Source organism: Somniosus microcephalus, chromosome 3, assembly GCF_052327205.1.
Source record: "Somniosus microcephalus isolate GS21.2 chromosome 3, FLI_Smic_1.0, whole genome shotgun sequence".
Lineage (NCBI taxonomy): Eukaryota > Metazoa > Chordata > Chondrichthyes > Squaliformes > Somniosidae > Somniosus > Somniosus microcephalus.
This window is the reverse complement of record NC_140989.1, coordinates 372,044,613-372,057,017: the sequence shown is the minus strand read 5'-3', so window position 1 is coordinate 372,057,017 and position 12,405 is coordinate 372,044,613. Positions and strand designations below refer to the sequence as shown.

The window sequence follows — 12,405 nt, the reverse complement described above, 5'->3', positions numbered from 1 at the left end:
TGTGTTTCCTGGTTTTTAACACATTGCGCCTTTGAATATCATGACCTTTTCTTTCAAAGAAACCAAAGTCATTGAAAACTGAAATCAAACAAAGCAAAATAAAGTTAAAAATTCTGAGCCAGACATTCCCTCTGTGCTGAGAGTCATTTGCAAAGATTGCCAGAAGATGAATAAATCAGGAAACGCGTACTCCGCATTTCCTCATTCGTTTCAAATGCAACTTTCGATTGCTGGTGTGCATGATAATGAATAATTGTTCCTTCTAGTTTATACAATTCCTACTTTGGGATCAGTGTCGCTATTTTATATATACTTCCTTTTCAAAATGACCATCCCACTAACTAATTCAATTAATCATGGCAATTTGTAGCCAGACTATTCCATAAGACATAATTATTATTCCGTTTCGCTCAAGAACCACCAGAGTGTGGCATCTTCCAGCTCTCTGGCTACTTTGCAATGCGGCGTATTGTAGAATCAAGCTGAAGCTTTGCTAACACAATGCTCGTATCATTCTCGTTTCCCAAACACACTCAACCTCACTTGGACAAAATAAGCCAACTACTGAAGAAGACTATAAAGAGGAATATCTGACTGGAGAGGATCATTATCTTGAAAAGAAAGAGACTGAGGAAAATGAACAGGATCTCAACGAATATGACCTCAAAGAGTATGATTTCAAAGAGTATGGTGTCAATGAATATGACCTCAAGGAGCATGATGTCAAAGAGCATGACCTCAATGGGTATGATGTCAAAGAGCATGACCTCAATGAGTATGATGTCAAAGAGCATGACCTCAATGGGCACAATGCCAAACCTCCTTCCACCAAAGGATCTGCTTCCAATGATCATGACTTCAAAGCGTATGATGTTGAAGAATATGATCCCAATGAATATGACCCCAAGCGTTATGGAGATGAATATTATTATGAAATCACAGAGTATGAGGATAAAGACCCAACGACCACATCTACTGGGGAGGAGATTGGCCCAGGGGTTCCCGCTGAGACAAGTGTAAGTTTGCAGAGATTCCCTTCGCATGCTTTTTGTTCTACTTTTTTGCATTATTTTTAATAACTAACTTGACTTTCAAGAAAGTAAAATGGAGGTGACCCATTATTTTCCGATCTTCTCCAGCTCCCAGTAACAATCACAGTTACTCCCCCAGACCTGAGCTTCTCCCGAAATCCCAGGAGATGGGTGACTTTAACTGGTCAGATTTCAATGCAGTATTTTCCATTAATAAGTGAAAGTATCGGAGAGTGAGATGATAGTTGGAGCTTCCATCTTAAAGCTGTGTAATATTGTTTTTATTCATTCATGGCATGTAACCATTGCTGGCAAGGCCAGCATTTATTGTCCATCCCTTGAGAAAGTGGTGGTGAGCAGCCTTCTTGAACCGCTGCAGTCTGTATGGTGAAGGTACTCCCACAGTGCTGTTCACAGATCACAGAAACCCCACAGTGCAGATAGAGGCCATTTCGGCCCATCGAGCCTGCACCGACACATATCCCACCCGATCTCCGTAACCCCTACACCAGCACATATCCCACCCTATCCCCGTAACCCCACATATTTAATCCCCCTAACACTAAGGGTCAATTTATCATAGCCAATCAACCTAACCCGCACATCTTTGGACTGTGGGAGGAAACCGGAGCACCCACGAGGGAGTTCCAGGATTTTGACCCAACAACAATGAAGGGAGGGCTGATATATTTCCAAGTCGGGATGATGTGTGACTCGGAGGGGAACTTGGAGGTGGTGGTGTTCCCAGGTGCCTGCTGCCCTTGTCCTTCTAGGTGGAAGAGGTCACGGGTTTGGGAGGTGCTGTCGAAGAAGCCTTGGCGAGTTACTGCAGTGCATCTTGTAGATGATACACACTGCAGCCACGGTACGCCGGTGGTGGAGGGAGTGAATGTTTAAGTTGGTGGATGGGGTGCCAATCAAGCGGGCTGCTTTGTCCTGGATGGTGTTGAGCTTCTTGAGTGTTGTTGGAGCTGTACTCATCCAGGCAAGTGGAAATGATTCCATCACACTCCTTACTTGTGCCTTGTAGATGGTGGAAAGACTTTGGGGAGTCAGGAGGTGAGTCACTCACCGCAGAATACCTAGCTTCTGACTTGTTCTTGTAGCCACAGTATTGATGTGCCTGGTCCAGTTAAGTTTCTGGTCAATAATGACCCCCCAGGATGTTGATGGTGGGGGATTCGATGATGGTAATGCCACTGAAAGCCAAGGGGCGGTGGTTAGACTCTCGCTTGTTGGAGATAGTCATTGCCTGGCACTTGTGTGGTGCTAATGTTACATATGAACATAAGAAATAGGAGCAGGAGTAGGCCATTTGGCATTCCGAGCCTGCTCCGCCATTCAATAAGATCATGGCTGATCTTCTACCTCATCTCCACTTTCCTGCACTATCCCCATATCCCTTGATTCCCTTAATATTCAAAAATCTATCGATCTCTGTCTTGAATATACTCAACGACTGAGCCTCCACAGCCCTCTGGGGTAGAGAATTCCAAAGATTCACCACCCTCTGAGTGAAGAAATTTCTCCTCATCTCAGTCCTAAATGGCCGCGCCCTTATTCTGAGATGGTGAGCCCTGGTTCTAGACTCCCCAGCCAGGGGAAACATCCTCCCTGCATCTACCTTTTCAAGCCCTGTAAGAATTTTGTATGTTTCAATAAGATCACCTCTCATCCTTCTAAACTCTAGAGAATATAGGCCTAGTCTACTCAATCTCTCCTCATAGGACAATCTCCCCATCCCAGGAACCAGTCTGTTGAACCTTTGTTGCACTCCCTCTATGGCAAGTATATCCTTCCTTAGGTAAGGAGACCAAAACTGTACACAATACTCCAGGTGTGGTCTCACCAGGGCCCTATATAATTGCAGTAAGGTGTCTTTACTCTTATATTCAAATCCTCTTGTAATAAAGGCCAACATACCATTTGATTTCCTAATTGCTTGCTGTACCTGCATGTTAACTTTCAGTGATTCGTGTACAAGGACACCCAGGTCCCCCTGAACACTAACATTTCCCAATCTCTCACCATTTAAAAAAGAATCTGCTTTTCTATTTTTCCTACCAAAGTGGATAACTTCACATTCCTCCATTATATTTCATTTGCCATGTTCTTGCCCATTCACTTAGGCTGGCTATATCCCCTTGAAGCCTCCTTGCATTCTCCTCACAACTTACATTCCCACCCAGCTTTGTATCACATTTGGTCCCCTCATCCAAATCATTGATGTAGATTGTGAATAGCTGAGGCCCAAGCACTGATCCTTGCGGTACCCCACTAGTTACAGCCTGCCAACCCAAAAATGACCCATTTATTCCCACTCTCTGTTTTCTGTCCGTTAACCAATCCTCAATCCGTGCTAGTATATTACCGCCAATCCCATGAGCCCTAATTTTGTTTAATAACCTCTTGTGTGGCACCTCATCAAATGCCTTCTGAAAATCTAAATACACCACATCCACTGATTCCCCCTTATCTATTCTGCTAGTTACAACCTCAAAAAACTCTAACAGATTCGTCAAACACAATTTCCCTTTCATAAATCCATGTTGATTCTGGCCAATCCTATTATTATTTTCTAAGTGCCCTGTTACCACGTCCTGAACAGATTCTAGCAATTTCCCTACTACTGATGTCAGGCTAACTGGTCTGTAATTCCTCATTTTCTCTCTCCCTACTTTCTTAAATAGTGGGGTTACATTTGCTACCTTCCAATCCGTGGGAACTATTCTAGATTCTATGGAATTTTGGAAAATGATAACCAATGCATCCACTATCTCTATAGCCACCTCTTTCAAAACCCCAGGATGTAGGCCATCAGGTCCAGGGGATGTATTGCCTTTCAGTCCCATTAATTTCTCCAGTACTATTTTTTTACTAATACTAATTTCTTTCAGTTCCTCATTCTCACCCTTGGTTCTCCACTATTTCCGGGAATTTTTTTGTGTCTTCTTCCCTGAAGACAGACACAAACTATTTGTTTAATTTCCATGCCATTTCCTTATACCCCATTATAATTTCTCCTGTCTCAGCCTGTAATGGACCCACATTTACTTTCGGTAATCTTTTCCTTTTTACATACCTGTAGATTTTACAGTCTGTTTTTACGTCTCTCGAAAGTTTACTCGCATATTCTATTTTAGAAACATAGCAAAATAGGAGCAGGAGTAGGCCATTCGGCCCTTCGAGCCTGCTCCGCCATTCAATATGATTATGGCTGATCCTCTATTTCAATACCATATTCCCGCTCTCTCCCCATACCCCTTGATGCCTTTTATGTTGAGAAATCTATCTATCTCATTCTTAAATACCAAGGGGCAGAAAACGTTTGTGGGAGCTGTATACAGACCCCCAAACAGTAATGCTGAGGTTGGGAATGGCATTAAATGGGAAATTAGAGACGCGTGCAATAAGGGCACAGCAGTTATCATGGGTGACTTTAATCTACATATAGATTGGGCTAACCAAATTAGTAACAATACTGTGGAGGAGGAATTCCTGGAGTGTATATGGGATGGTTTCCTGGACCAATATGTCAAGGAACCAATGAGAGATCAGGCCATTTAGACTGGGTATTATGTAATGAGAAAGGATTAATTAGCAATCTTGTAGTGCGAGGCCCTTTGGGGAAGAGCGATCATAATATGATAGAATTCTTCATTAAGATGGAGAGTGAAGTAGTTGACTCATAGACTAGGGTCCTGAATTTAAATAAAGGAAACTGATGTTATGAGGTGTGAGTTGGCTAGGATGGATTGGGGAACATTACTTAAAGGGTTGACGGTGGATAGGCAATGGCAAACATTTAAAGATCGCATGGATGAACTACAGAATTTGTTCATCCCCGTTTGGCATAAAAATAAAACAAAAAAGGTGACTCAACCGTGGCTAACAAGGGAAATTAGAGATAGCATAAGATCCAAGGAGAGGACATATAAATTGACCAGAAAAAGCAGCAAACCTGAGGATTGGGAGCAGTTTAGAATTCAGCAAAGGAGGACAAAGGGATTAATTAAAAGGGGTAAAATAAAATGAGAGTAAGTTTGCAGGGAACATAAAAACTGACTGTAAAAGCTTCTATACATATGTGAAGAGAAAAAGATTGGTGAAGTCAAGCGTAGGTCCCTTGCAGTCAGAATCAGGGGAATTTATAATGGGGAACAAAGAAATGGCAGACCAATTAAATACATACTTTAGTTCTGTCTTCACAAAGGAGGACACAAATAACCTCCCAGAGATGTCGGGGAACCTAGGGTCTAAGGAGAGGGAGGAACTGAATGAAATCAGTATTTGTAGGGAAATGGTGTTTGGGAAATTGACGGGATTGAAGGCCAATAAATCCCCAGGGCCTGATAATCTACATCCTAGGGCACTTAAGGGAGTGGCCCTCGAAATAGTAGATGCATTGCTGGTCATCTTCCAAAATTCTATAGATTCTGGAATTGTTCCCATGGATTGGAGGGTAGCTAATGTAACCCAACTATTTAAAAAAGGTGGTAGAGATAAAACGACGAATTATAGACCTGTAAGCCTGACATTGGTAGTGGGGATAATGCTATTATAAAAGATGTAATAGCAGAGCACTTGGAAAACAGTGATAGGATCAGACAAAGTCAACATGGATTGACAAAAGGTAAATCATGCTTGACTAATCTATTGGAATTTTTTGAGGATGTAACTGGTAGAATAGATAAGGGAGAACCAGTGGATGTGGTGTATTTGGACTTTCAGAAGGCTTTCGATAAGGTCCCGCATAAGAGATTGGCGTGCAATGTTAAAGCACATGGGATTGGGGGTAAGGTACTGACTTGGTTAGAGAACTGGTTGGCAGACAGGAAGCAAAGAGTTGCAATAAACGAGTCTTTTTCCGAGTGGCAGGCAGTGACTAGTGGGGTACCGCAGGGATCGGTGCTCGGACCCCAGCTATTCACAATATACATTAATGATGATCTAGGCATGGGAACTAGATGTAATATCTCCAAGTTTGCAGGTGACACAAAGCTGGGTGGGCGTGTGTGCTGTGAGGAGAGAAACTCCAGTGTGATTTGGACAGGTTGGGTGATTGGGCAGAAACATGGCAGATGCAATATAATGTGGATAAATGTGAGGTTATCCACTCTGGTGGCAAAAACAGGAAGGCAGATTATTATCTGAATGGCAATAGATTGGGAGAAGGGGAAGTGCAACGAGACCTGGGTGTGCTTGTGAACCAGTCGCTGAAGGTAAGCATGCAGGTGTAGCAGGCGGTTAAGAAGGCAAATGGCATGCTGGCCTTCATAGCAAGAGGATTCGAGTACAGGAACAAGGATGTCTTGCTGCAGTTGTACAGGGCCTTGGTGAGACCACACCTTGAGTATTGTGTGCAGTTTTGGTCACCTTATCTGAGGAATCTCTGGTGCACAAGGACACCCAGGTCCCTTTTTACATCAACATTTCCCAATCTATCACCATTTTAATAATACTCTGCCTTTCTGTTTTTCCTACCGAAGTGGATAACTTCACATTTCTCCACGTTATACTGCATCTGCCATGTATTTGCCCACTCACTCAACTTGTCTAAATCACCTTGAAGCCTCTGCATCCTCCTCACAACTCACAATCCCACCTAGTTTTGTGTCGTCAGCAAACTTGGAAATATTACATTTGGTTCCCTCATCCAAATCATCATTGATATATATTGTGAATAGCTGGGGCCCAAGCACTGATCCCTGCGGTACCCCACTAGTCACCGCCTGCCACCCCGAAAAAGGCCCATTTATTCTTACTCTCTGTTTCCTGTCACAGAAATCACAGAAACCCCACAGTGCAGATAGAGGCCATTTCGGCCCATCGAGCCTGCACCGACACATATCCCACCCGATCCCCGTAACCCCTACACCAACACATATCCCACCCTATCCCCGTAACCCCACGTATTTAATCCCCCTAACACTAAGGGTCAATTTATCATAGCCAATCAACCTAACCCACACATCTTTGGACTGTGGGAGGAAACCGGAGCACCCGGCGGAAACCCACGCAAACACGGGGAGAATGTGCAAACTCCACACAGACAGTCACCCGAGGCCAGATTCGAACCCAGGTCCCTGGCGCTGTGAGGCAACAGTGCTAACCACTGTGCCACCGTGCTTTTCAATTTTCAATCCATGCCAGTATATTACCCCCAATCCCATGTGCTTTAATTTTGCACACTAACCTCTTATGTGGGACTTTATTAAAGGCCTTCTGAAAGTCCAAATACACCACATCCACTGGTTCTCCCTTATCTATTCTACCAGTTACATCCTCAAAAAACTCCAGCAGGTTTGTCAAACACGATTTCCCTTTCATAAATCCATATTGACTTTGTCTAATCCCATTGATATTTTCTAAGTGTCCTGTTATCACATCCTTTATAATAGACTCTAGCATTTTCCATACTACTGATGTTAGGCTAACCGGTCTGTAGTTCCCTGTTTTCTCCCTCCTTTTTTAAATAGTGGGGTTACATTTGCCACCCTCCAATCTGCAGGAACTGTTCCATAATCTATAGAATTTTGGAAGATGACAACCAATGCATCCACTATTTCCATGGCTACCGCTTAGTACTATGGGATGCAGATTATCAGGCCTTGGGGATTTATTGGCTTTCAGTCCCATTAATGAGGAGGAGAAAATTCTTCAAACAGAGTCCTGTCCTGTCACAGACTCCCTTTGTAGAGATCATGGCCCAGAATTTGCGTTGAAGGTAACGGTGAGTTTAATGGGGCTCGCCATTATTGAAGTGTAAATAACCCGGCAAATTGTGGTGAGGCAGAGTTACGCCGCGTGTTGCGAATCGTCACAAGTTGCTGAATGATTTACGCCGCACCGCGGTTAGCCTCGCGGAAACGGGACCTGGTCCTCAACCTCCGTGTGAGTTTTGAGAAATTGCTGGATTTGTGAATTAATTAAACTTGACAGAAAGTTAGGCTGGAACTTAACAGCGTAAGGACCCTTTTAATGAGCAGATTTATGTTCCTGCAATGCCACTCAACCCATCTGGCCCAGAACTGGAACAATCGAAACTGATCAATCTCATTCAGCTGTTGTTGGAGATTTTTTAATTTTAAATTTTTTAATTTCTGTCATACTTTCCCTTTCTGTCTCTTTTTTCTCTCTCTATAAATCCAATCTTTCTTTCCCTCTATTTCTCTTTCTGTACCTGGTTTGACTCCAATTCACTCAATTTCCTTCTCCGTCGTTCCTCTGTTTCCTTCTCAATACTAACTCTCGTTGGTTAAGGAGACAGACTGCTGGTCCCGCCATTCACCGAGGCCCCAGGTAGCCGGTACCCTCGCTGCACCGTTACCAGCTCGCGCTCCCAGCAGAATGTTCGAGGGAAAAGTCTAATTAACGAGCAGGTCACGAATGTCACGCTCCAGCACGATCTGGGCCAATAAATCTTCACAGGGAGGCTGTGAGGTTGTGCTGACGTCTGTTGCACGTGTGGCACTTTTCAGATCTTGTTCCAGTGGCCTTAGTTTGGTCACATCCTGAACAAAGAGTTCAACCAAAGACATTTCCAACTCCCCCGTCAGATCTCTGGACCCACCGCCGCATCACAGCTGAAGAAACATCCAGCAACTTCCACAGCTGTTAGTCCACCCCCTGGTGAGGCATTCCGGAACATTCTGTCCCTCCGTCAGGACCTGATCCTGCAATCTCTTTTCCACAGAATGGAAGCCGCACGTTTAAAATGCCTCTCTTCTGTTTGCTTAACTCAAACTCATCTGTGCTGACGTCGGGTGCCTTGACTTACTGTCTATCCACGTAGAATCTAGTCTCTGTGTTCCTTCCCTCGAGGGGGGAGTAAAAGGGTAGTTTTCATGTGGTCTGTGTCCAGGAAACACTTATTCCCAAGGCACCAACTACAGGATGAAGGGGAATAACCCTCAATGCCCTCAGGTGGTGAGCTATAGATGGGGCTCTTGCCAACTCTCACCCACATCCCAGGACAAATAAGATGAAATAGACTGGATGGAAGGTTAAAGGTTGTGGGGAATGTGCAGGATTATAATATGCAGTATAACTCTTCCATAATATACAGTTTAGCCCTCTCCGTAATATATAGTGCAGCGCAACCCTCTCTATAATTTACTGTGTAAAATGGGCTCTCAGGATGTGGGTGTCACTGGCAAGGTGGCATTTATTGCCCATCCCTAGCTCTCTTGAGAAGGTGGTGATAGGGTCCTTCTTGAAACACTGCAAAGAAACGAAAGAGGAGGTCCTGCTGAAAGAGTATCATGAGTTAGGCTCTAAATTAAAAAGCAGGACCTCGAGGGTAATAATCTCTGGATTATTGCCTGAGCCACGTGCAAATTGGCACAGAAGCAGACAGATCAGGAGAATTAACACGTGGCTAAAGGGCTGGTGTGGGAAAGAGGGGTTCCTTTTCATGGGACTCTGGCACCACTTCTGGGTCAGGAAGGAGCTGTACCGATGGGCCAGGCTCCACCTGAACTGGGATGGGACCCGTGTCCTGTCCTAGCGGAAAGGGTAAATAAGGAAGTGGCAAAAGCTTTAAACTAGTAAGATGGGGGAAGGGATCTACAGGAAACGTAACCAGCCTAAATATAAACAAAACAGGAAAAGAGAGCATAGGAAAGAAGTCTAAAAAGATGGTTAAACATAAAGTGAGAGGAAATCCTGTTAAAAATGAGTTAAACTGTCTGTACAACAATGCACACAGTGTTCGTAATAAAACAGGACAGCTAGAGGCGATCGTTCATTGCGAGGAACCAGACATAGTAGGGATTACTGAGACATGACTACAGAAAAATCAGGACTGGGAATTAAACATTGCAGGGTATAACATATTTAGAAAAGATAGGGAGGGAAAAAGGGGCGGTAGAGCAGCTGTACTTATTAGGGATAACATAATGGCAGTAGAGAAAAGTGATGCAGATATCAGCAAAACAAATACAGAATCCATGTGGATAGAGATAAAAGATAATAAAGGATCAATCACACTAATGGGCGTAGTCTATAAACCACCTAATAGAGGAAGAAATATGCAGACAAATTAGGGAAATGAGTAAAAAACATAATAATAATAATCATGGGGGATTTCAACTACCCCGATATTAATTGGGCAGAAAAAGTAGATAAAGGGGATAAGGGAATGGAGTTCATAAAATGTATACAGGACTCTTTTCTAACCCAATATGTAAACAGCCCAACAAGGGAGGATTCAATATTGGATCTAGTAATGGAGAATGAAACAGAGCAGATAAGAGAAGTAAAGGTAGGCCAAATTAAAAAGCAGAACCACAAGGGTAATAATCTCTGGATTACTACCTGAGCCACGTGCAAATTTGGCTAGGGTAAATAAAATTAGAGAGTTAAATGCGTGGCTCAAAGACTGGTGTGGGAGAAATGGGTTTTGCTTCTTGGGACACTGGCATCAGTACTGGGACAGGAGAGAGCTGTTCCGTTGGGACGGACTTCACTTGGCCAGTGCTGGGACTAGAGTCCTGGCGAATCGAATAACTAGGGCTGTAGAGAGGGCTTTAAACTAATTAGTGGGGGGGAGGTTTTAAGAGAGCGAAAAATAAAAATGACAGCGGAGAAGGCAATAGAGCAAGGTAGCAGTGGGGGAATTAAAAACCAGAGCGTGTCAGGAAGGGACAGAATGTATAATAATAAAGGTAAAGTAGTAAAAGGGGTAAAAGCAGGAATAAGTTGTCAGTAAACATATTTGAAAGTTCTTTATCTGAATACACGCAGCATTCGTAACAAAATTGACGAGTTGACGGTGCAAATAACTACACATGGGTATGATCTGGTGGCCATTACGGAAACATGGCTACAAGATAATCATGTCTGGGAACTAAACATACAAGGGTATTTGACAATTAGGAAGGACAGACAGGAAGGAAAGGGAGGTGGGGTTGCTATGTTAATCAAGGATGGAATCACTGCAATAGTCAGAAATGATATTGTGTCAAAGGATCAGGATAGTGAAACAGTTTGGGTGGAGATAAGGAATAATAAGGGGATAAAGTCACTAGTCGGCGTAGTCTATAGGCCTCCTAACAATTGCAACTCTGTTGGTCGGAGTATAAATCAGGAAATAGTTGGGGCTTGTAATAAGGGAACAGCTATAATCATGGGGGATTTTAACTTTCATATTGACTGGACTAATCAAATTGGGCATGGCAGCATTGAGGAAGAGTTCATAGAGTGTATTAGGGATGGGCTCCTTCAGCAGTATGTAACTGAACCAACCAGGGGGCAGGCAATCTTAGATCTGGTCCTGTGTAATGAGACAGGATTAATAAAAAAATGTCCTAGTAAAGGATCCCCTTGGAATGAGTGACCATAACATGGTTGAATTCCAAATTCAGTTTGAGGGTGAGAGAGCTTAAATAAAGGAGACTATGAAGGTATGAGAGTAGAATTGACTAACGTGGACTGAGAAAACAGATTAAAGTGTAAGATGGTACAAGAGCAGTGGTCTACATTCAAGGAGATATTTCACATCTTTCAAGATAAATATATTCCACTGAGGAAAAAGGGGAGTATAGCCATCCGTGGCTTAGTAAAGTAATAAAGGATAGTATTCGACTGAAAACAAGGGCATATAAATTAGCCAAATCTAGTGGGAGGATAGAAGATTGGGAAGCATTTAAAGCCAGCAAAGAATAACTAAAAGATTAATTAAGAAAGGGAAGATAGATTATGAAAGTAAACTGGCAAAAAATATAAAAACAGATAGCAAGAGTTTCTACAGCTATATAAAAAGAAAAAGGGTGGCTAAAGTGAACGTTGGTCCCTTAGAGGATGGGACCGGGAAACTAGTGGTGGGGAACATGGAGATGGCAAAGACGCTGAACAAATATTTTGTATCAGTCTTTACAGTAGAGGACACTAAAAATATCCCAACACTGGACAAACAGGGGGCAATTGGGGGGGAGGAGCTAAACACGATTAAAATCACTAAAGAGATGGTACTCAGTAAAATAATGGGACTTAAGGCGGATAAATCCCCCGGACCTGATGGCCTACATCCTAGGGTCTTGAGAGAAGTGGCGGTAGGGATTGTGGATGCATTGGTGATTATTTTCCAAAACTCCCTGGACTCAGGAAAGGTCCCGGCAGATTGGAAAACTGCTAATGTAACACCCTTATTTAAGAAGGGAAGTAGACAAAAAGCTGGAAACTATAGACCAGTTAGCCTAACATCTGTGGTTGGCAAAATGTTGGGAGTCCATTATTAAGGAAACAGTATCAGAGCATTTGGATAAACATAATTTAATAGGACAGAGTCAGCATGGTTTTACGAAGGGGGAAGTCATGTTTGACAAATTTGCTCGTATTCTTTGAGGATGTAACATACAGGGTGGATAAAGGG

The 12,405-nt window shown here is 43.1% G+C and overlaps 1 protein-coding gene across 1 annotated transcript in view; it reads left to right on the top strand.

Annotated features, from left to right (window-relative positions):
• The window catches only part of LOC147122437 (collagen alpha-1(XI) chain-like), a 745,903-nt gene that overhangs the window by 118,884 nt on the left and 614,614 nt on the right, over positions 1-12,405 (top strand). Inside the window, exon 8 of the mRNA XM_085983595.1 lies at positions 558-1,016. Within this exon, the coding sequence (XP_085839721.1) occupies positions 558-1,016 (459 nt within the window). The remainder of the gene's footprint in view (positions 1-557; positions 1,017-12,405) is intronic.